Raw genomic sequence first — 26978 nt, forward strand, 5'->3', positions numbered from 1 at the left:
TTTATTTATTTTTAAATATTCATTTTATATATTAATAGCATAAATATAAATATATTTAACAATTAAATATATTAAAAAAAAAAAAAAACTTAAAATTATGAACAAAATTCTAGCATTTTCTTAATAGGAAAACCTCATATATCAAACCTTGATCATCAAACCTCTATGCCATTTTTCGTCATGACCATGCCACTAGTGAAAAGTAAGACTGCTTATAACTAACTAATTATTATTTTCTATTAATAACCTTTTCACAATCTATCTGCCTCCCAATGATTTTAATAACATTATTATAATTCCTTTCTTCTTTTTACTGTTATCCCTAACACATGATACAAATAATAGGAGATGTTTTCCCAAAGTGGAGAGTGATTCACCATAAATATGTAACATATTATTGTAAACAGTAACAATGCAACCATTTTCATTCATGCAGATGTTTTTTTGGTGTGATGTTCCCACCATGGGGGTTCTGTTTCAACCTTCGTTCTCTTTTTTTCAATGAAATTCATTCCACTGTCCTTTTTCCCAATAGCAACCTTGTTTCTAATGGAACCCCTATAGCTAGTTGTCCAATCCTGCCCAATCCAACCTATATACCAGATATATACAAACTGAGCTCACATGAAACTCAGAGAGAAGCCATGCCACTGGAATGTTACATGACTATATTTCAGGCTTGCTTACTTTGTCTGAACATCCCTTTCAATATTAGTAATTTGATGTTGTTCATTTTCATTCTGACTTACTACCTGCGCACACTTGGGGTGCAGCTCGTAACCACACTGAGCACACTGATAAGCCCAACCAGAGCCCTGTTCGTCACAAACACAACAGATGTAAGGTCCTCCTCCAGATTCTGCAGACACAAGATTTAATACATGCAGATGCCCAGCATGGTGAAATATTTTTGGAAAGCTCTTGGCTTCTTCGTCTATTTCCTTCTGAATTTCAGCCAGACGACCTACTGTAAAAGGATAAGCCCTCTCCCAATGCAAGTTGATCAAATTCCTTCCTTCACTCGTTACAGTTTTTCCATCAGGGCCTACTACGACGAGCGATGGAATGCCCCTAATGTCGAAATAGCGTGACAACTCTTTAATCTTTTCATCCCCAAAAGGCAGAGCAAGCCATGGCATGGATTCATAGTATGAACGAAAAGCTGCTTCATCTCTGTCATTGGAAATGAATATAATCTCAAAACCCTCATCACCTTTCAGAGATTCTTTCAAATTGTTATAGACAGATATCAATCTTGGAGTGAATTTCTGACAGGGAAGACACCACTGAGCTGTGAAATATAGTCCAACAGTCTTCCCTCTCAGTGAAGAGATGCTAACCTGCAAAAGCCATGTGGGCGGCATTGCAAAACCCATGTGGACAGCATTGTGAGCTCTACACCCAGAGGAGAATAAAATAAATCCTCAATTATACCATAAAATATCTTAAGGCTTGGACAAACCAGACATTTAAACTGAATCTCAATGTTACAAATTTTCACTCTTAATATTTATATATGTACTTTGTATGACACCTTATTGTTTCACATCTTTTTGGTGTTTTATTCTTTAAAATTTTGTATTAGCAGAATTTCAGATAACGTGTTTGCAGAACTTCAGATAAGGTTTGCTGGTGATTGTGGCATCTGAAAACAGGTAATCCGGATGAGTTGAGGAACCACAATTGGAACTTGCAGGATACCACAAATTAAATTGCACAGGACTACAGCAAATTAATCAAATTGCACAGGACTACACCAAATGACATCAGGATGCAGCAGGGGAAAGCAAGTTGGTTAATGGAAGTTGCCCATCATGCCTTACCCTATCTAGGAGGCCAGGGACTTGCACCTGGCCCTAATTGCTATTATGGGAGCTGGCACGAGCCCAAGCATAACTAGAAATGACCTTTGTCGTCCGAGTTACTTGAACCCTTGTGAGCGCAATATCAACGCTTAGCTTTCACCAAACCAGCAAGCGACGACTGACAGCCTGTGAAAGATTGAGGATTGGATGACACAAAGATGCCTATGGGAGGAAGTTTTTGTATTCTGAGCATTAATTTAATAGGGTTGTATTCCTTTCATGATTCATTATCTTACCTTTTCCTAACATAGTATCAGAGTATGTTGTTGCTGTTGTTTCCTAAATTTTTTAGAGCATGAATTTCCAAAAGACTCACCTGTTTGCCTCCATGCCCAATGACATAATCACGCTCGGCAGTCACAAGAAGCTTCTCTAAAGTCTGAGATGCATGCCTGGTCTGCTCCTCGTATTCCAGCTCTGCTAATCTCTCTGGAGTAAATGGGAAAGCCTGGATTCCATATTTATAAATGAGCTCTACACACTCTGTCTGCATCGTTTTCCCCTTCATGTCCAGCATGATAAGATATGGGATGCCCTCTACCTCAAATCTCTGATTCAGCATCTTCTTTGTCTTCAAATCCGAGTAAGGAACAGCAAGCCAAGGCATGCTCCTATGATAGTTCTCAAAACAAACCCGGTCCTCATCACTGGAAATGAACACAATCTCCAGTTCTGTTCCCTGATCCTTCAATTGCTTGTAAATGTCAGCCAACATAGGGGTAAAAGTCCGACATTGATTATTCCAGTGGGCAGCAAAGTATAGTCCCACAATCTTTCCCTCTAGCTCTGCCACTTTCACCTGGAAATTCAGGAGAAATAGGAATACTTCATGCACCGTTCGTCTGGTTATTTGGTTTATTAAATTGTACTAACATTATGCACAGAAGAGTTGCTTCAAGTTGCATTCTCCTATAAGTTTTAATGACATTTATTCTTTTCTATTCAATCACATACATATATTTCTGGAAATTTAGTGCAAACCTATCTAGCCCTGAGTTGGTATGTACCATGAAAAATTTCACTACATCACCAAATTTTGAAGGCATGGATTATTTTCGTATTCGAGCCATACTCTGTTTCTTCCATGTTTTTCTTTTGCCAGCATGATATGTACCAGAGTGTCTTATACGGGAATTTCTAGCAGTTATTAATTTTTCTGGACTCAAGATTTCCAGATCTGCTTCCTTGAGTTTGGCGAGTTAGTGTATAGCATATGAAATCTGTGTTTAGATGGGTTTGTCTACATATTCATTTCACTGACCCAACATCTAGATTCAATGCAAAAGAAGAAATCATACTGTCTCATACACATTAACCAAGAGTTCGTGGATCACACCGACCCCATATGGCCTGTAGTCTTGCCCTTTGTTGCAAAATTTAGCAGAATAAATGCAGACTTGGGAATTCACAAGATTCTAAAGAACCAAAATAAACTGACAGAGCTGCATACATACAGATTCAGGAAAGAAAATTACCTCTTTTCCATCAGCTGTTATGAGAAAATCCCTGTCATCAGAAGAGATTGCAAGCTCTGGTTGATGACCTTTTCTACAGCCTCGCGTCGGAGTTGTTCAATTCTTTCTTCTGTAAATGGATAGGCCTCAGCGCCCCATTTCTCCAGCATCTTCAATCCATCTTTAGTATGCAGATTTCCATCAAAACCCACAAACGCCAGGCTAAAAATGCCAGACCTGTAATTATTCAGGACCTCCAAACGAACTTCCGATGGCTCAAGGGGAACAACAAACCAGTCCTTGGGCAAAATCCCCAATGCCCTCTCGAAGCACTCCACATCAGGGCGTTCATCAATACGGTCTTCCTGCCCATATCTCTTGAGAGTCTCAATAACTTCCTGGTCCCTGTCAGCTGCAACGTACACAAAGCTTATTTCCTTGCCATCCCTCTTGAGTTCATCATATGTCTCAGAGATCACAGATATGGCGTGATGTAGAGGAACAATCAACCAGTGAGGGCCCATGAGAAGGCCTGTTAGTTTCCCATCCAAAACACTGGATTCTACACAAGATTTCATTGCAGTTAGCAGACGTAAGTCCATGTTCTTTAATGGAAATTGTGGTTTGTCTTCAGTGGAATTGGTATTGCTTAGCTCTTGTGCCATTGAACCAATCTCCCCAGTCCTCTCCACAGTCCTCTGTCTCTATATATATGGATTGTGGGTTTTCCTTATTTGTCCAGCCTTCAAATTATTTAAAGAACCAATTTCCCCTCCTGCTCGTCTCCACAGTCTTGTATAGATTGTGGGTTTTCCTCTGTTTGTCCAGGCTTCAAATTATTTAAACCCCTTTTGAGCTACAAGGGACCCATAGTATGTATGTGTAATCATTCCATAGACGTAATCATGCCAGTTCTTGGATTGGGTAGCAGAGGAGGAGCAGGTGGCATAACCACAGAGGGCATTGGTTTCCCCCAAGTGACCAACTGTTGGTTGTGGGCCTCTGAATGAATGGATGCTTCCCTCACTTTCCAACTAACACAATGTACTTCATACACCCAGATTCTAACCATTTAGGTAATCCCTCTGCCTCATTCTCATTGACTCTAAACACTGAATCAAATCTTTGCTGCCCCCTTAAAAAGGCTTCTTATACTTTGACATTCTGTTAAATAAAATTCAACCCGTTACACTTTTTATGGGGACCCGGACACTCACATGGTATCATGTTGCTTTTGGGATTCATAACAGAGTTTAAACTTATAAAGTAAATTCCTTCAAAAGATAAAGATGCTTTAAGTTTCTTGGTATGTCAGGAGGATAATATCAGAAATTTAACTGCTGAAAACTCTGTAACAGGACTGATCATTAATTTTTAATCAGCTTAATTTCAACTATTTTCAACCATGCTTATCCTCACTTATAGATTCCTCCCGGGGAATTTATTATCAAACGTTTATGAAGAGTGATTTAAACCATGGGCATCTCTCGTGTACCTTGATGATTCCATGGATGTCTCTGGTGTACCTCTATGATTGCTTGGTTAAAAGAGAAAAGAAGGTGGAAGACACTGAGATTTTGACAGTTGGAATCATGGTTATGCCGTGTGTAAGGAGGCAATACCTGAAGTTCTGGGTTGGAAATCATGTAAATGTGTCTTTCCAGCTTGACCCCATACACATGGCATATGTATCTACACTGCTTATCAGGGCAGATGGTGATGTATGAAAGCACCCACAGTACACATCATTATTGTGAACTTTCATAGAAATTTGTCTTCACATTCTAAAGTAGAAATGCAGGAGATAACCAAGGGTGGGCATTATTACACATCATCCTGGAAATGTATCTTGTTTTTGCATCTATGGTGAGTAGGGTAGGGTGTTTGGTAAAGGCATCGGCAATCATCCCTTATGTGGCAAACTTTCCATCACTACTTAAAAGCAGACGGTTTTTTCAATGTAAGGTATCTTCCTGGTGTAACTACCGTGACCAGAAGTTTCTGTCAGCACCTAAAAGCACACCATATAATTATACAAACACTAAAGGTTCTAAAACACTAATTAATATTTCATATATAAATAATAAAATATATATAAGGGACGACTATAAATGTTTCATGTTTTTTTAAATTTTTTTAGCATATATATTTTTTAAATTTGGTAATGTATTTTTCGATTGTACACTGCTTTAATCATATTTATAAATGTATAATAATATTTTTTAAAATTCAAAACATTTAAATTACACATCTAAAATTTATAATTATAATCCTTTTCACCAAATTTATAAAATTGATGATACATAATTGAAAAGAAATTTATTATAAACGGGAGAATACGATAAAGATCTATAATAATAATAACTTAAATTTAATTTTAAAATTATAATTAAGCTAAACAGAAAAAAAATTGATGTATGAATTTTTTTTATTTATGAGAGAAAGGATTATTTAACTTTTAAAGTTTCCTGTATATAGTCTATTGCTTTGAATTGGACTCCATAATTTATTGGAAAGAAATATATCTTTTTACCCAATTAAGTTGTAAATAGATTTTAATATTTTAGTTTTATAATAATATTTAAATTTTAAATTTTATTTTAGGTTTAAGATTTTAATATAAAATAAAAAGTTGAAAATGTATTATTTTTGGTTGTTTGTTTGGTTGTTTGTTTTTTGTTTTTAATCTAAAAGGATTGGCAATTGAGCTAAGCTCTTATTTGTGTGGTCATGTTTGTATTCACCTTGATTCTATTACTAAACCTCTAAGTGAAGTATGGTCATGCTTGTATTCACCTTGATTTTATTACTAAACCTCTAAGTGAATCCATGAGTGCCCTAACTCACGACACAAGGCTAAATGGTATTTGAACCTAGAACCACATAACTTCTAGAAAACTTCATTCTACAACTATTACCAATCGAGTTGCTGGCACAAATGAACCTAGCATAAGGAAGCTCAATATTGGCTAAACTTTTGGAGGATAAAGGAGGACATCTTGAAAAATAAGGATACTATTATAAATATTTTTACTTCTAAATTGAAGGATAAGTTGTGGGACGATAAGGAGGGAAAAATGAAGCAGAGGTATTATAAGGAGACGATCAACCCCAATCTCGAAAACCATAATTATATTTCTCCCTTGACTAGTGCTAAGAGGAAAATGAACAGTGTCAAGATAAGAACTAATTCTCATGAGGTTCAAAGTGAAATTGAGTGTTGGTCTATTCTAAAAACACCTTGGGAAGAAAGACTCTGTCACGTTTGTGATACTAAGAGGGTTGAAAATGAAAAACAATTTCTCTTGGATTTCCCAACTCTTACTCACATCCATTCTAATTTTCAAAAATATGTCATGTTACTAACCTTTTGGACTTGTTAAGTCAACAAAACTACGATGATCTAGAAACACTTCTCTCCCTTATTTTCAATCATAAAAACAAAACATTAAAAAATCTCAAATAATTTCTTACTTTCTTAAGTTCTCATAAATCATATTAATTTTAATAAGTGTTAATAATATATTAATTAATTTTAAAAGTGTTTTGCTTTTTTCTTTTAAATATAAAGTAAAATTATAAAATAATTTGAGTGATTTTTTAAGTCTCCATCAATTTAATGTTAGTTTGAATGTGTGTTACCAATCTTCATCATCATTTAAAAAGCATAAGCAAAGTGTTTGTCTTTATTCATTTAAATTAATTTGATTTATTAAATATATATTTATTTTATGTTTTGTTTTATGGTATTTTTTTAATTTAAGATAGTTAAGTGATATCTTTTTATCATATATTTATAAACACTTTATATTTAAACTAATTAAATGACACCTTTTTATTATATATATATAAACACTATATTTAACAATATTACAATCTTGACTAACCATTTTTTCTTATTTCTGCTACTAAGCCACAACGTTACAAATATATTTAATTAATTTTACAATTAATATTTTTAAATAATGCAAAATAAAATTCTCATTCACTCTTTACTATAAAATTATATATATTAATTAATTTTATATATATTAATTAAATTAATTATTACATCGAAACTGAACTTAAAATATATATTATTAATAATAAAAGCAATAACATTTTGGATACTCGTCACAAATTCATTGTTTCAGAGGTTTTTAAATCAAGAGAGTTTTGTTTTGCTTGGTGAGGAGGATGATGTTTCTTTTGTTTGCGACAACGATAATAGTTGTAACAGAGGCTAAGGTTTATTCTTAGCCACTTGCGGTAGTTTTCTTAGGGTCCGTGTTGTGTTTACTTGTGATCTTGCTTTTCAAAAAGAAATGATGGGCCCTTCTTTCTTAGGGGTTTGATTTTCATTTTATGGATTTCATTTTGGGCTTTCTCTTGGATCATTCGTGCATTATCTTTAAGACTTTTCTTTTTCCTACTCACATTCAAGGCAAATCCTTGTGCAATATTCTCATGAAGGTCGTTTCTTCTCACTTATGTTTGATACAAAAAGCCCCACCATTGTCCATTTCCATTGATGAGGATGCCATTTCCGATACATTTTACTTTTGTTCCTCAACATTACACTAGTTTGTCATTTCATTGGTTTTTGGCCTTGTCTCCTTGATCATCATGGATGGATATCTAGATCTTGGATGCCAAAAATGAAATTGGAAGTATTTATTCACCCCTATTCAAAGGGGTTTTTTATTGGCAAGTTTTATTTATTTGAAAATATAGATAAGTTCTTTGGTTCTGGTCCTTGGTTTTGGTTTATGCATGATGTCTTGGACTTTGAACTTTGATCCCCTATCAATTCTCTCTCTTTGACCCCTATTTGGGTTAAGATCCAAAATGCTCCTATGAAATTCTATAGTTTACCCTCTCTTTGTGTCATTGGAAATGCTCTAAGAAAATTTCATTATTATAGTCCTAAAACGGAGGATTGTAGTATTTCTAATTAGATTTTGTATAGAAATGAACTTTAGCAAAGGGTTTTTGATAGAAATATTTTTTTTCAGAAAAGGTTACTCATGGACACAAAAATTTGAATGTGAAAAAATTCATTTTCTTTGTAGATCTTACTTTCATATAAGTCATCTTACATCCCAGTGCCCAAAGAATCCAAGGAATGACAACAAAACTAGGTGGCAATCAACTTGGTGGGTTAGCTCCAAACCAGAACATCAGGTTATTGAAAAGGAAGTCTCTCCAGGAATGGATTCTCCAAGAAACATGCCCTCAAATGTATCATCAGAAGCCAATGGAACACCATCGAAGAAGGTCTCATTTATTTTGGATCTTCTTTCAAACAACTTAAACATTGACACAAAACATTTCAAGGATACACAAACAAAGCAATCTAATCCAAAAGTTAAATATCCACTTCTATCTAACTTGGAGTGTGGATTAAAGAAGCTTTCCAATTCTTCCCCATTAATAAGTCAAGTTGATGATCATTTAGTTCAAGCTTAAGAGAAAATGTCTAAAATAACAAAACCCTCAATAAAAACAAAAAAAAACATGAACAACAATAATAAAAAAGAAAAAACCACATAAAAATATATAATAAATAATGACTAAAAATTAAACTAACAAGCATTTTCAATTTTATAATGAATAACTAAAAAAACTTACAATTAATTTTTAACTTTAATTAAACATTTTATTTCATTAAAATTTCTTAATTATTGGAAAATAAATATATAAAAAATTTCAATCAATATATTAATAATCACTAACAAACCTAAATTCAGCATTTTGAAATTGATTTTAATTAACAAACAAACCTTTAATAATATATATTAAAATTATAGCTTTCAACTTAACCCATCATAACACCGTACCATAATCTACTACTGCACTTATCAATCATTTTTTAATTAATTTGAATTAGCATACTCCATTCCCACTCAATATATTCTGCCCTTGTACCTGTATATAACATTACGGTGAATTCTTCCCTTGATACCAACCTCCTTTTCGTTGCTCCTTGAGTCCCTTCCTCCTAGCCGTTAGTAAATTAATTTGTATCACCATGGCTTAAATTTTCCCATGTGACCTTCGCTTTTGAATATCTCTTCAAGTTATATTTTCCTTCATATTTATTTTTCAATATAATTTACAATTTTATAAAGCTATTAAATAATTTTGTTATTACTTTTTTTTTTGATATTTTTTATTAATGAAATAATAATAATTACTTTATTTATTTAAAAATATTTTTATTCTCAATTTTTTTAAATAATATATTCAATAATTATTCTAGAAGTTGTTTATAGTGCGATTTTTTGGAGTTTTCGATGCTTTAATCCGGTGAATATTTGGATGTGAAATCTCGATTTATGTTATTTAAACTAGTTTTTTGACTGTATATATGGATTCAACACCATGAAAAACCCCTACGACACTTCTATTGTACAGGGTTTACCCATCAATCTTGTGATTTCAATGAATTCCTAACGGATTTTATACCGAAAAAATCCACCAGAAAAACTTTCAAAAAGTCACACTAAAAACAGCTCCATTATTTTATTAATAAGGAAAAATTGTAAGGGTTAAATTGTATCGATGAATTAATTTTTTATGGTTTTTCCAAAAAAAAAATTGGTTAATTTTCGTTTTTTCCTAAAATAAAATAAAAGTGCTTTTAACTTTAAAAGTTGTTAAAAATTTATAAAACTATGTAAAGTACTTACAATTTTAAATAGTTTTATAAATATAATACCAATCATTTTATTGTTGAGATTCTAAGAAGCATTAGGATTTATTAAGGTTTTTACACCTTAAGATAAGTATGGATTTTTAAACTTTATAGTAAGGTAGAAGTTAAGCTTATCTCAATCTTTCCATCCATTAAATGAATGGATATTTTTTTTAATATTTTTTTCTTATAATAATAGATGAATTATTTACTTGTACTTTTGATATCTAGATATTTTGATATAGAATTTATCTAAACGAAGTGATATATTTCAAATTCCCTATCTTGTGAGTTGTTTTTTATTTTATTTTTCTTTCTTCTAATGATAGATAAATTACTTACCTTTAATGTTGATATTTTAAATATTTTGAAACACAATTTGTTTAAATGAAGTGATGTTTTATCATATATGCTAATCTATGAGTCATAAACATATTCATAAGAGATTTTTATTAAGCATTTTATGTTGTCATTTTCATAAATCATTACACATTTTGTCTATTCTCTGACATATGAGATTTTTTCTTCTTCTTCTATTGATACATGAATGATTTTTTTATAATATTGTTATTTCAAATATTCTAAAATATAATTTATCTGCACAAATTTGACACTTCATTGTATACCTTAATTTAAGAATCATGAAATTTTTTTCCTAAACATTTGTCATTTTCACAAATCATCAAATATATTAAAAGCTTTGTTTGAGATTTATCTAATTATGTTAAACATTTGTATAAATACCTTACCAAACCCAAATGAGAAATAGAAAAAATGAACTTATAGTATCTCAATGGAGTGTAAAAAAAAACAATTAATTAGTATCTCAATTGAGTGTCAAAAGTGTTGTGTCCAAGCAACCTTCATAAAAGAGGATCAATCTAAAAACAAGCATATGATAGTGTGACAATGGCATTCCACTCTATGTGAATAGAGTGTGACTATTTGATGTAGTGGCTTGAGTGTTGTTAAGAGAAAAGGTAATAAAAGGGGTTATAAGAACTTCTTGTCGCAAGTTAGGTAAGTGAAGCCAAAAACATATATGAAGTGTTGATGCCCAAAACTTTATGGGAGAGCTTATTAACATTGATTTATGGGAGAGCTTATTAACATTGATTTTGGATGAATAATTGTGTGTAAAGAGTTTAGCTATATATTTATATGCAAAGCGAACTATCCCAATGTTGTGTTTGTAGATGGGTTTTATCTAGTTGGAAATTTTCTTTTCCGGGTGGAATAGTTAATAATATACCATTGTTATTGGTGGAATGACCTATTATTTATGTATATTTTACATTATTTTTGAAAAGCTTAACATTAATGTGGTATAGTTGAACTTATAAGTTTATATGTGAAGTGTCAATTTGGAAATTGCCACAATATTGTTGTTTCTAATAATATACATTGTCATTAGTGGAATGACATGTTACTCATGTATAGCTTATAATATTTTTGAAAAGCTTAACATTGATTTGGTATAGTTGAATTCATAAGTTTATATGAAAAGCTTAACATTAATGTGGTACAGTTGAACTTATAATTTTATATGTGAAGTGTCAATTTGGAAATTGGCACAATATTGTTGTTTCTAATAATATACCATTGTCATTAGTGGAATGACATGTTACTCATGTATAACTTATATTATTTTTGAAAAGCTTAACATTGATTTGGTACAGTTGAATTCATAAGTTTATATGTGAAGTGTCAATTTAGAATGCCACAATATTGTTGTTTCTAATAATATACCATTGTCATTCGTGGAATGACATGTTACTTATGTATACCTTATATTATTTTTGAAAAGCTTAACATTGAATTGGTACAGTTGAACTCAAAAGTTTATATGTGAAGTGTTAATTTGGAAATTGCCACAATATTGTTGTTTCTAATAATATACCATTGTCATTCGTGGAATCACATGTTACTTCTGTATACCTCACATTATTTTTGAAAAGCTTAACATTGATTTGGTACAATTGAGCTCATAAGTTTATATGTGAAGCGTCAATTTGGAAATTGTTACAATATTGTTTTACATTATTTTTGAAAAACTTAATATTGATTTGGTATTTTTGTAAAATTATAGTCAAACCCACAAGTTTGTATGTGAACTTTCATTTTGAAAATTATTACAATGTTGTTTTTATATGATTTTTTTTGAATTGTAATTTTTTTTGTTTTGGCATAAGACTAAGGTTTTATGTTTCCAAAAGGTAATGTAAAGTATACATATAAACTTATGAGTTCAACTGTACCAAATATATGTCTTATATTTTTTCTTGAAGAGCATAACATTACTCTAATCCTCTTTTAAAATTAAAAATTTATCCTAGTCATGGTATTTATGTATAGAACAACTTTGGCTAGGAGGTCAACTTGTGTTACAACTTGTAGTTTTATTTTTATTTTTTTGTAAAAATTGAGTATATCTTACTCTCATACCATGTTATTTCGTTTTGGTGGAATAAACTCTTTTTTCTATTTGATGCATTCATTGCATGTTATTAACTTTACAATTACAATGATCAATGATTAATGATTTACCTATCAGGGAAAATTTTAAGGATTAAAATTTATCTTAAAGTTTAGAAACCTTGGCGAATTTTACTAGTCCCCAAATTGCAAATTATAAAATATTTGTTGATAATTTTGTAAAAATATGCAAATTTATAATAGCTGTATATATAATATTTATAAAATTTTGGAAAATTTTTGGGCAAATCATCTTTAGAAAAAAAAATGGAAATAAGCAAATCTTTTTTCTGGAAAAACCATGGAAAATTAGCCCACTTGCGAATATTAACCCCTAAAATTTTCCATGTTACATATGCTTGTAAAAGTATTACTAAACTCTTAAGAATGAAATAACTCACATATTTCTAGTCCTTATGGCAAAAGTTGATCCCTAAAGGCAAAGAGTTATGAGTGATAAATGAAAGATTTGTTAAACGACATAGTAGAAGAAATTGTGAAGCATAGAAAAAAAACTTAGTTAGAGAAAATAGATCCATTCGAATATTTGAGCAAGGTTTTGATATAATTATGGATGTAATCCATATGACATTGGAAAAGGGATTTAAGATACATTAAATTGACATTTAATTTTAACAAAATCAAATAACAAGCCTCTTAGAAAAGTATTGACAAAAGGTTTCCAAAATATTAAGTGATTGTTGGAAGAAGGTTTCAAGCAATACCTTGAATTTTTGGCTATACCTAATCTTACATTATGTTGAAAGAGACAATGACCAATAATATGGTACATGTAATTAACAACAACAACCTTCAACCACCTTTGAAAATACAAAGAAAATAATAATGTAGGAGACATGAATGAATAAATAATTGAGGGAGCTTAATGCTTAAAACTATCTATAATGTTTTTTTATATAATTTCTATTGTTTTGGTATTTTCTAAGCTGAAAAATCAAAACTATGGTTTTGTCACCCATTTTAAAGGTTGAATCTAATTTGGTAATTCGGAGACCTAAAATTTGTGAACCCTATTTCAGGATTTAAATAGATAATTTTTTTCTTACAAAGGGGTCACTTAGTTAAAGAAGTATTCAAAAATCGTGTTTTCATGGACTTATAAGAATTAACCCAATTTTAACAATGTATGCCACATCTTCCTCTCATTTCTCTATTATGTTCATGGGAAATCATTTTTTAATTATTAATAGTTCCTTATGAAAATTTTATGATTTTTTAATAAAATGTTGTATCAATAATAAAACAATTAATCTCTCCTATAGTTTTAAAGTCTTCATATTCCAAATGATTTTCCTTATAGTAAAATTTAATATGATAAAAATAAATAGCCTTGTATGAACTCATGTGATATTTTCTAGGGTTATAAGGTAACCTCCTGTGTCCCCTACTTACCTCCCTCAAAAAATTTGCAATTAACAAAGTTTGTAACTAGTGAAGTTTGCAATGACTTGATGATGTTTTATTCATTAAGAGATTTCTAATGTTCCAAGGAGCACCTTAATTATATTTCACATTGAGTTATGCCCCCAACAATTTGATATATGACTTTACTACCATAATACTAAGTGAAATCCATGCCAACTCCTATTTCTCACACATTTTTATGTCATTTTATTCAATAAGATATTTCTAATGGTCCAAAGAGCACCTTAATTAGATTTCATATTGAGCTATGAACCCAAAAATTTGATATACGCTTTTATTACCACAATATCAAGTGGAAACCATCCTAACTCCTATTTCTCACACATTTCGACACATAAGCTATGTATGGAATATCATATTTCTTGCAACTAGTGAAGTTTGCAATGACTTGACATTGTTGTATTCATTAAGAGATTTCTAATGGTCCAAGGAGTACCTTAATTACATTTCACGTGGAGTTATGCCCCAAAAAAATTGTCATATGCCTTTACTACCATAGTACTAAGTGCAATCCATGCCAACTCCTATTTCTCACACATTTTTATGCTATTTTATTCATTAGTATATTTCTAATGGTCTGAAGAGAACCTTAATTAGAGTTTATATTGAGTTATTGTTAGGCCTCTATACTACTAGTGTAACCCCTTATTATTATTAGTACAACCCACTTATTATATTGATGTACCCATGTAGTGCCCATATTGTCACTATTGTGCCACATAGAAGCCCACTATTGTTATTATTGTGCCCTTACTATATTATTGTTATGTCGGCTCTCATTATGTTATGACCCCTTAGACTCCTATATATAGAAAGGAGGTATTTTCATTTGAATCATCCAATAATTGTTCATTTATGTAATAAAAAGGAGGTTGCCCCCTCGAAGAGGCTGAATTCTAAGGCGTTGATCTATCTTTTCTATCTTTTCTTGAGCTGGTTTCATAACATTTGGTATCAGAGCTTTGGATTCTAGGGTTTCGTTGCTCCAAACAGGTCATCGTGGAATTTTCGCTATAACTTTTCTTCTATGACGTTTCAGAGGTCGCAAAAAAAACCCATTTGAGAAGAATTGGCGCTGAACCTTGGGTCCGAATTTCAGAGCTTTTCGCGCGATATTTTCGGAGATATGATCTGAGGAAGTTGGCCTTTTTGCAGACTCCTGAATTACATTCAAAACAGGTGACCTGGGGAAAATCGTCATAACTCTCTCTCTGAGGATCGATTGAAATTTTGTAAAAAGGTACAGAAAGAGGACAGACTTTAGTTTCTTGTATGTGTGTTTCAGATTCAAAGGTTGAAACAGTGACTCGTGGCACGTCGTAAAAGTTCGCTCTACTGAACCAGTCTAAAAGCAAGTCACTGTGGGAGATTTCACATAACTCTTCCTTGGAGAATCCAATTTGGCTCAGACTTGTGGCATTGGAAAGAGGACGCAGAAGGCTACTGCAGATAGCAATTTCAGAACTGGATGATTAGAAATTACAGAGATACATCAGATTCAATATCAGGCTTCTATAAAGTGAAAAAAGGTGTGTAGTTTTTTTTTAAATTTTTATGTAAGCTTGGTTTAACGGAATTCAAAGGGCATAGTAAAGCATTATTATCGGTAGCTGATGCCCCGAGGAAAGAAAATGCAAACACCTAGTAAGGAACCTGAAAGCTCTAGCATGACTCATGAAGAAGAAGAAATGCTACATGATATATCAAAATTACAAGAACAAGTGCAACAAATGTCACGCTCACAAAAGCTAACAGAAGCTAAGATAAGTGGCGTGGAATCTAAGATAAAGGGCATGGAAGCTAAGATGGATGATTCGAAGACAGATTTGAAGGGAGACATGGTAGATTTGAAGATAGATTTGAAGACAGATATGGAAGAATTGAAGAAGTTGCTACAAGAAAGTGTCACTAATGGTGAAAAGGTAGTAAAGGAAACTCATGATGAGAACAAAAGAAATGTTAATCATGATACCATAGACGCTAATGTTGGATCGAAGACTCACCATGTTCCAAAAATCGATATGAGGAAGTTTGATGGCAAGGATCCCGCCACATGGATATTACAGATGGAGCAATTCTTCGATCTCAATAATGTGCAAAACACACAAAAGGTACGTATGGCAACTTTATATTTGGAACCAAATCAGTTTGTATGGTATCAATGGCTTTGTTCTCATAAACAATTTATCACTTGGGCAATTTTTACGGAAGAATTGATAGCACATTATGAGGATACAAAAAGCAACACTTTTTTTAGCCAATTGATAAGTCTCAAACAAAAGGGTCCAATAATGGAGCACATTGAGGAGTTCCAAAAATTGAACATAAGGGTAAAAGATATTCCAGAGGAGCATAGGATTGATGTGTTCATAGGGTCTTTAAAGGATAATATCCAACATGATGTGCGCCTTTGGGAACCTGATTCATTAGAGAAGGCATTCAGGTTAGCAAGAAAAATGGAAAGCAAAATTATGGCAACTAGGAAGCATACCATTCACAACTATAAAGACGGAAGTGTTGTTACCCATAGTCTTCCACAACCTACAAGGGTTACACCACAACAATTAGAAGAAAAAAGAGAAAAAGGGCTTGGTTACAATTGTGATAGCAAATGCACTAAAGGTCATAAGTGTGCTGAGAAGAAATTATTTTACATAGAATATGAAGAGGAGGCAGAAAAGGATCAAGAAACATCAAAAGAAGAAGATATACGCCAGGACCCCACCTGAGAGAAAGAAGAAACGAATCAGACCATATCTTGTAAAGCATTGGCAAGAATTACCACTCCTTAAACTCTCAATATAGAAGGACATATCAAGAAGAAAAAGGTGCAAGAAGTGAAAGATCACATCGAGAAAGAAGAAATGAATCCAACCATTTCTTGTAATTCATTGTTTGAAATTACCACTCCTCAAACTATCAAGATAGGAGGACATATCAAGAAGAAAAATGTTCAAGAAGTGAAAGATCACATCGAGCATCAAGAAATGAATTCGACCATATCTTGTAAAGGATTGGAAGAAATTACCACTCCTCAACCTCTAGAGATAGAAGGACATATCAAGAATAAAAAGGTTCAAGCAGTGAAAGATCACATCGAGCATCAACAACAAGTTCTCCAACTTTTAAAGGATAACGCCACTTCGGTGAAAAATCAAACGAAACAACAGGCATATCAACATCGTAGTGAAAAATGTTTTGATGTAGGTGATTGGTTATTTTTACCGCTACATCTCAAGCAAGCTATTTATGAGAAGGAAATGTTGGCAATACTACATGCACTTAAAAAATGGCAACCTTACCGAATGGGAAGACTCTTCAAGGATGAGGATGTGGAAGAATTGTTTTGTGCTATTTATATTATCCAACTAGATTGGATAAACGAAGCAAGGGATGAATGGAAGAAGGACGAAGAAGTATGGCCACTTATTCAAAAGTTACAAAAGATCCCAATTCAAACAATATTGCCAGAAATTGAAGAGGAAGGAAAAATCATATTGGAACCTGGAGCAGTCACAGAAACAAGAACCCGACAGCTACGAAATCGATCAATTTCAGAGTATCTCATCAAGTGGAAGAACTTACCCGATGAATATTCCACATGGGAGGACAAGAATTTTATACAGAAGCATCAAGAACTACTCAAGTGTTGAGGACAACACTTTTTGAAGGAGAGGGGCATGTTAGGCCTCTATACTACTAGTGTAACCCCTTATTATTATTAGTACAACCCACTTATTATATTGATGTACCCATGTAGTGCCCATATTGTCACTATTGTGCCACATAGAAGCCCACTATTGTTATTATTGTGCCCTTACTATATTATTGTTATGTCGGCTCTCATTATGTTATGACCCCTTAGACTCCTATATATATAAAGGAGGTCTTTTCATTTGAATCATCCAAGAATTGTTCATTTATGTAATAAAAAGGAGGTTGCCCCCTCGAAGAGGCTGAATTCTAAGGCATTGATCTATCTTTTCTATCTTTTCTTGAGCTGGTTTCATAACAGTTATGAACCCAAAAAATTTGATATATGCCTTTTTTACCACAATATCAAGTGGAAACCATCCCAACTCCTATTTGTCACACATGTTGACACCAGCTATGTATGGACGTTTAAGACATTTATAGGGTGAAAATCCCTAACCTCAATCGAGTGTTAGGGAATGAAAAACCTTAACTATGAACCTAATGGGAATTAGGATGTGTTAAAACCATAACCATTAGGAGAGAAATTATTTTCATTCATATGTCATGATTTTTAGTTCCATCACTAAGTGAGATATTAAAATAATGTGGACGAAGAAGTGAATACTATAGTAATGTAGCATGATCAATGGTGCCTATTTGATCATAGTGAGTCATTATTTCTTCGTCTTTCTCATTATTGATCTCAAAATAATAAGGACAAGGCACAATCCTTATTTTTATAGGATATTGTCCATCATGGGTTTCTTTAGGATGTATCTTATGTCAATGATATGATCATTTTACTACCATATGTTATTCTATTCTTAGTTACTTTTATAAAGAGCATAATATGTCACTAGTATTACAATTTTAGCATAATTTATCATTACATAGTAAACTTTAACCTCATTCTATTTGTAGACAACATTATATATATATTGCAATGTGCCATCCATTGGAATATTCAAGGAATTATAATATAGATCATAGATTTGGTATGAGAACATTTTTTGGGGGTTTTATATGCAGTAATTGTAGTATATACTAACTAAAATTCGTAATTCTAATTCAATGAGAAAAATACACTATAAATATGCATATATCGACATAAGGAAGAAGAGAAATAACCTCAAATAGTAGATATTATGGGTCATCATAGAGATATGTACCAAAATATGAATCAATGGAAATATATTAAAAAATAGAAGAAAAAATCATCAACATCCAAGAGTATGCCGATATTAATGTTGCCTCTTGATAGCATGTTTTGACACTTTGAGGAGTGAGCTAACTCTAATGGGAATTTGGGTTCTCATGACAAGTACGAAGATAAAAAAGAGCTAAATGAATGTAGGAGTGATCGATTTCACACTACCAATCATAGTGTGAGAGTGGCGAAGGGGTACCAATCTACCACAAACATTAGTAACAAGCGAATAAAGAAGATAGTGGAGTTGCTAGTTAGTTTTAGGGGAAAATAAAAAAGGCTTAGCGTGAGGAAAGGGATTATGAAAGAGGGGGAAAGGTAGTAGGTTTCTAATTTTTTAGATCTTGATTATACTAACCTATAGTTATAGATTATTAAGGTAGTTCACATAGGTCTTAAATCAAGTTTTACCAACATATTAGTAAAGGAAAGCAAATTAACAATCTAGGGTTAATTTACTAAAGACTATTTCAGTAATCTATAAACCTTAATGCTAAAAGAGACAAATATTAGTATGGAAGGAACTCACCTAAATTTTTCTTTTATAGGTATTGAATATTCTTACGATGAAGAAGATATTTTATGGTAGGCCTCCAAGGGTGATCAACATCTTGAATGAACCTACTCATGCAACTCATGTACTCTACAAAGAAATACTTACACTTCATATCCAATACAAAGAAATATATATGCAAATAATAGTAGATATATTATCACAAAAGATGAATCAAGGAAAGTGATAAATAGAGAGACCTAAGTTACCTTTGGAGGATATGGATGATACCTCCCTTTACTTAGCTATGATCGAACCTTCCTTGAGGTTATAGATTTAGATAGAGTAAGGTATTAGTGGAGTTATGTGAATGAAGATGACCTAGAACATTGAATAAAAAATCCTTCAATGTTGACTCCAAATTAATCATAATACTAGAGGTGTTAGGGATTGTAGATGAAATCATCTTAGTATCATGAGAGAGGTAGAGAGATATAGATCAAGAGATTGTCTACATCATCTTGTTTTCATATTTTGTTTATATGAAACATGTTTATTGTCTACTTCACACTTAGTTAAGTTATATATTTATTGTTTATCCCACTAATGATAATGTAATTTTCTACTATTTCTTTTAAATTTTTGTTCCCTAAATATAGATGAATTATTCCCTAATAACATTGATATTTCAAATATTTTGAGATATGGTTTGTCAAAACTAAGTGACAATTTTTCATATACCCTAATCTATGAGCCATAAACATATTCGTAAGATGAAATTTGAAAAGATATTTTACATTATCTTTTTCAAAAATAACCACAACTATTAAAAAATCATTTTAAGATTAAGTTAATTGTCTCCAAATTTTCATATATGCCCAACTTGAAATGAGAAAAGGAGAAAATGGAATTGGAAAGTAAGTAGATAAACAATTCACTAGTATGTGTTAGAAACTAGGATAATATTGATAAGTGGGGTGAGTTAGTGTTATGGTCAATTTTAACAATTATTGACAATATCCAATATTTCAAGTCATTCAAAAATCATTCATCTGAAAATAACATAGAAACACATATAAACACCATATGTACATGGAAACCCATAAAAGGAGAAAACCACAAAAAAATTGTTTGAATATTGTTGTAGGTTGCAACATACTATTACATAATATTTTATGGCACTAACTAGAAGGATAAAACCATTCCATGAATTTATAAGCACCCACTTGAAGGAACAACCAACTCCTTAAAGTTTACAAGCACCAACCTAAAGGAAGAACCCACTCCTTGATATGTAGGCACTGGCCTTCTTTGCTTAGTAGATCACTCTTTCATCCATTTTCAAAATTAGACCAACAAAATGTGTTCCTTTTAGTCTTTCTAATGATTTGTGCCACTCTCACTACTTCAGCTCTCGATCGACTAAATATTCTATTGCAATACAAACATTCTCATACGAACAATTCAAATATACTCTCCTCTGCAACCCTTATGCTTAGCCTTTCACTTCTACTCACCAAATTCTTCTTTCATACACATAGGCCCACGCCACTCACACACATAAGTTCTGCATCTCACACAACAACTTTATATTTTCTACTCTTACGAATTTAGCCTAAATTTCTCATCAAAATATCTAAGCTTATTGAATTTCTCTCTTCTTCTTTTGTAGGTTTGGCCCTTTAATTACTGTGTATATCCATGGTATTTATCCATGGAAATCACATTTGATTGCATTAAAAATCTAAGTTGTTTGATTATATCAATAAATCAAATCTAGTTACTTCAAAACTTGTTAATGGCACAGGGATTTTATAGCTTCTTTTCTTTGATTTTTGTCTTCATATGTCCATGGGCCAAAACTTAGACCTAAACTCCATATGTTCTTATTGGTAAGTTAGATTTTTGGCATTTTCTTTATGCACTGACACACCCCAATAGTCAATAAATGATAGGCCCCTTTGGCACTTACTTTGTTAACATTTGCAATTGGGGGCTATGACCACTTATTTTCCGCTTGTCGCTTATTGCTCGTTGACTAGTGCACAACTCTTATATCTGGGAGGTCAGGTAGACATGAACGTTATTTAATAGTGCTACACTTTAACAAGGAATTCTTTGTTTGATGCCTCACTACTCGTCGTTGTAATAGCAATATAACCACACATTTACATTTCGTGTTCATAAAAAAAAATATTTGTTAATTTAATATTTTCCAATTGGTTGCCATCAAGAAGCATTAGAATTTTTTTTAATTGTTAAAGTTTGTTTCACGTATGGTAAAAGTTGAAATTAAGGATGGGAAAAAATGAAGGCCTAGGCATACGTTCCAGATTTGAAAACCATAGACGACTTTAGTGATCTTATGTGGCTCACGAAAATCAAAACTTCTAGGTTTTAAGGTTCTAGCTCTCAAAGTCACTGCACTTCACTGATAAACGTAGTAGATATATTTTAATCGTGGTAATCAAGCCATGCGAGAGTATGTTGAGAGGAAGAAGGTGTTTTCTGTAAAAATCCACAAGATTATTGTGGCCAATTTAGGAGTGAAAAATTACCATGCTTTGCACTTTGAGCACTGCAAATTTTGGCTCTCCATGAATGGATACCAAGTATTGTGTGATGAAGCCTCTGAATTGATTGCTCTTCCAAGTCATACAGATGGAGGAACCATTACGATAATGCATGAAGATGAGGTAGGTGGTCTCGGGTGGAAATTGGGTGAAGTGAATCGCTCACCCAATTTATTCATCGTCTTCATAGGAGATACCTTAAAAAATCCAGTTGCGGATATGAAGGAGTAAATATGAAGGTGTAAGAAAAAGAGCAGATTGTGCACAATCAAATAAATTAACCATGGTATTTTATTGAAAATGTTTGCATGGCTTTTAAGCATAAGTTAACCACGTAATTTTCTTGAAAAAGGTTGCATGATTCTTGTGCATAGGTGTAAGAAAAAGAGCAGATTGTGCACAATCAAATAAGTTAACCATGGTATTTTATTGAAAATGTTTGCATGGCTTTTGCGAATAAGTTAACCATGTAATTTTCTTGAAAAAGGTTGCATGATTCTTGTGCATAAAAAGATAAGTTAACCAAGTTATTTTCTAGAAAAGGTTTACATGGTTGTTGCACCTAAAAAGATAGGTTAACCATTTTATTTTATTTTGAAAAAGGTCGCATAATTCTTGTGCGTTATCATTTAACTATGTTATTTTCTTGAAAAAGATTGCACGATTTTTCTTGTGCGTAAAAAGATAAGTTAACCATGTTATTTAAAAAAATAATAATTACACGATTTTTGTGTGTAGAAAAATAATTTATTTATGTTAAATTCCTTTAAAAAATTACATGATAATTTTATTAAAAATATTTCTTTATTAAAGGTTAAATATTATAAGTTGTCTCTAAGATATTGTGGTCCATTCATAACCTTGAAGAAAATCGATGTGGCTACCTGTAAATTACAATTACCAACACTATAAAAAGATGCATCTATTTTCCATTTTATTCTCTTAAAGGAGACCAAGACCATTTCTATATTTTTTCATAGAATTTTCCAACGCTTGTGCATGCTTAAGAGTTGGGTAGTTAGCACAAGAAATATTTAATTTCATGATAATCCAATTACAAAAAAAATACCATTAAGTAATGTCCTGAGTTAAAATGCATTAAGGATTATGGTGGGTATAAAGCTTTATGGTATGCATTAATGCCTCTTGGAATGTTTTGGTACGTTCATTTTAAACCTTGGCATGAAGAATTATTACCTAGTATGCACACTTTGCATTGGAGGTTGATAACATAAATGTGGGTTGCATATGGTAATAAAATTGCATGATGGAAATACAATAGTGATGTTGCTAACAATTTTGCATTTATAAATAAAGTTGACCCCTGAAAATGAATTCGCCATTTATAACTGACTATATTGCATTTGAAATATGGATAGAGAGGCATGCTTTTATAATTGTATGCTTGCATGCGTTTATAATCTTTATGCATGAAGGATGTTACATATTCCCATAGTTTTATATTTGGATTAAATGCATTAAAAGTATGGTCTTGCATATAATAGTTAAGGTATTGTAAGTGTTAAATAGTTATGGTTATGCATGTTAAAGTAAAATATTAGTCATGGAGATGACTTATACTTTTAGTCATGGAAGTGTTTTTCTTGAAAAGAGGTATAATGTGTAGAATATTCTGAAAGGATAACTAATAGGAATTGAATGTTGGGTTTAGAGTTTACAGACAAGAGTGAATGCAGGAAATAATCATGACTTTCGCGAAGGATGGAGTGATAGTTTTCTAAACTAACCTCTTTTGCAACAACCGAAAGATGGATTAAAACTAATACTAATTGTAGGCGATGAGGTTATTATGCATAATTGTTGTTACATGCAGAGTGAATGATTGTCAAATGAAATTTACCAAGGGTAACTTATTATAGGAAACAACCATGCCACAATGTGCTTGAAGAAGTGTGGGGTAAAGTGTTTGAAAAAATGACGTTATGTTTAATGTAATGACCTCTAGTTATTTATGCGCAAATTAAACATTATGTTTCTTTGTAAAATTTCAATAATGGACAAGAGATGGGATTCTTTGTTGCCATTAAGTGAGGGATGAACTCCCTCATGAAACATTTAATAAAATAAACATTTGCTAGTTTTTCCCTTTGGGGTTTCTAGGATATATGAGTGTGGATTTATGTGCTTTCCTATTATGTTATCGTGATGGTTTTTCTACTTTTCCTGACATTGGAAATTACATCATTCATGTATTACTAACAAGCCTGGTCAAAAGGCCCACGGGGCTTTGGATTGACGGTGAATGGGTGCACTGTTAAGGCACTCCTTGCGATAGGTCACCGGTTCAAATCCTCCGTGGGTACTTAGGTTAGTCTTAAATAGACAAAAAAAAAAAAAAAAAAACCAAGCCTGGTCAAATGAGAAATGTTAATGATGCAAAATTACAACAAAAATAATTATGTTAACAAGGTCCATTAATGATTATTACTTTATGAGATTTATATTCCTTTTTTACGGTTAATTCACTTAATGATCACAATTATAAGTATGGAATAAGTCATTTAGGAATATTATATGCTAGTAACAATTTCTAATCTTGTGTATTTTGTATGAGGTATGTTGAGGGATGGTACAGTTTCTCTACTGCTAGACAACATTCATATTGTTTGTTCCCTTGCTAATGGGTGATGGGAAGTGGCTAATGGCCCCACCTTCATAAAAACATGAAAATATCCAAAATCATATAACATTGAAAAACGTGAAAAACCAATCCATGACATAGATTCCAAGGCATCCAAAGTTGTCACATCAAGTCCATGTGTCCCAATCACCATGTATCACATTTCATCTACATAAACTGGCATCTGTCATCCACATCATCCTATATAACTAATCAGATCTTGTCATGTGTTCTTTATTAATGTGTATCTACAATGTGTCACTTTCTAGTCATTCATCTGGCTATTCAAAAACACTGAACCCACCTACCATGTGCCACTCCCACGTGTTGTCACATCATCATAAATTCCATCTTTTGTGCCACATCATAGCCACATCATCATTATTGCCACCTATCTTTCACATCACTACCACATGTCTCTCAGAAAAGGTCCTCTTGGCCACCCAAAAAATCAAAATCCACCTACCACATGTCATGACGACAAAGTGTCATCTCCTCAGTGAGCCATGTCATTGACCTACCACCTTTCTTTGCAACCTGGCACCTCAAAAACTAAGCCAAGGCTTGTTGCCTGCCACCTCACCACTACGTTCTTTATGTTATCATCATTAGTTCTTGGCAATCTAATAAGCACCTTGGTGCCTAGGCCAAGCACCTCGTGACTACGAACTATGACTTGGGCCTTGTCACCCCATCGCTTGTCGCTAACCTCTTGCTTCCCATTGTTGTTGTTTATGCATAAAAGGTACCAAGTGATCCAATAAGCACCTACGTACTTTAGTCTAGCTCCCTATGATTAAAGGCTAGGACCAACAACTTACTTCTCCATTGCTCATCACCCATTGTTGCGTTCCGCCTCAGTTTGCTATTATATTTTGGAGTCACAACAATCCTTTTGAAACTAAGATCCTTTGAGAACCATAAATGATATTCATCTGAATATTTATTCTCATCCCTTAGGTGATCCAGGTCTAGGTGTGAAGAAGGACCCTTCCAAGACCTTTCACTTTCGTGATGTGTTAAAATTGCATTTTAAAAGAACATTAACGAATACCTATGCATGCTGTAAATAAGAGGAACATATCAATCATCAACACATGAAAACATAAGCATTGACAACGGAGTTCGTCCAGGAGGGACTACGTCTCCGGGCCCCGGTGTCAACATGGTGTAGGTCGCTGCATTAAGTGTTGTGAATAATGGTGATGTACACAGAGATGATGTCTCGATCATACAAGGAAAAATTCCCTCACGCAAGAGTGGCTCTAAGAGATGTTCCACAACTAGAACTCTCAATCAAAAGACTCCTATCAATATGATACAAAAACATGCATGGTGCGCATCCCACCAACATGGCTCAAAAGGGATGTCCAAGCAAAACACATGCATGACGACAACAAGAGTATCCCACCAACATACAACAAGGGATCTTAACATAACATGATGAGTTATGGCAACAAGTACATCATATGAAAGATTCTGCATAACATGAAGCAAGGAATCATGTAATAAACAAGATTGTGCATCAACATCAATCAAGGATCTATACAACATAATGCAGAAAGAAGAAGTACATGAACACTTCATATACCTCACAACCAAGGGCCATCTGAAGAAGTGGATGTCTCACTACTGAAGCTGCTCGAACCATCACTCTCAAGGCATCAATCTCATGAAGATAGCTGCTTGCACATGAATGTGGACATCTGCACTGGCACTTAGAAAAGTGACTAGAAGAATAAATGAGAGAATAAGAAATTTGAAGCCACCATCAGACTTGTGGCATCGAGTAGTGCTGAATCGACTGTCCAAAATTTGAATTCTGAGAAGTTGAGAATTCTGAGCTCAAGGAATCTTTTAGATTCCCTCGGGATTCCTCAAAGATTTTGTTCCATGGATGGACTGCAAATCTGCAACTCTGATGGAAAATCTGATCTCTCCTTTGTAATCCCTAAAGAAAACCATGAAAAACAAGTATAAACTTGACTATATTATGAAACGTCAAAATTTTACCTCCTTGGGAAAATTTCATGGCTCATGGTTCCACTCCCTATTTTTGCTGAAATAATGGTTCCATGTTCATTCTGGAAATGACTGGAAAATGCAGACCTCTGATGAAGAAATGAATAGCACCATTGTGTTCATGGCGATGAGAGGTGTAAAAACCATATAAAACTTGTGAAATTCGGAAAAAGTGAAAATTTTTCCCTCCTGCAAAATTCATGGTTCCTGCATCAAAATATTAATTAATTCACTGCCTCGAAATCTGTGCCTGCATTCTACCTTGAAATCCATGCCTCAGTCTCTCTCTGTCTGGAACTGTGTGCAGAGGTGAAAATTTGAGTTTATATAAAACTCATCAGCAAATTTACCAATGTTAGGTGGTTGGCATGCTGGTTAAAAGCGACAAATGGTTAAAGAGAGGTCGGGGGATCAAATTCTGCCTCTCCCA

General features: G+C 32.9%; 1 protein-coding gene across 1 annotated transcript; it reads right to left on the reverse strand.

Moving 5' to 3' along the window:
• Positions 1-462: 462 nt before the first annotated feature.
• LOC149249457 (putative nucleoredoxin 2) lies at positions 463-4385 on the reverse strand. Its single transcript, XM_089458698.1, is given in 4 exon segments — positions 463-1340; positions 2182-2664; positions 3341-3378; positions 3381-4385. Coding segments are annotated over 4 exon segments (1782 nt in total). The 5' UTR covers positions 3985-4385; the 3' UTR covers positions 463-683.
• Between the last annotated feature and the right edge of the window lie 22593 nt (positions 4386-26978).

This window comes from Pinus tabuliformis, chromosome 7 (genome assembly GCF_031772625.1).
Source record: "Pinus tabuliformis cultivar Carrire ecotype Pingquan chromosome 7, CPIR1, whole genome shotgun sequence".
In the NCBI taxonomy this organism is placed as follows: Eukaryota; Viridiplantae; Streptophyta; class Pinopsida; order Pinales; family Pinaceae; genus Pinus; species Pinus tabuliformis.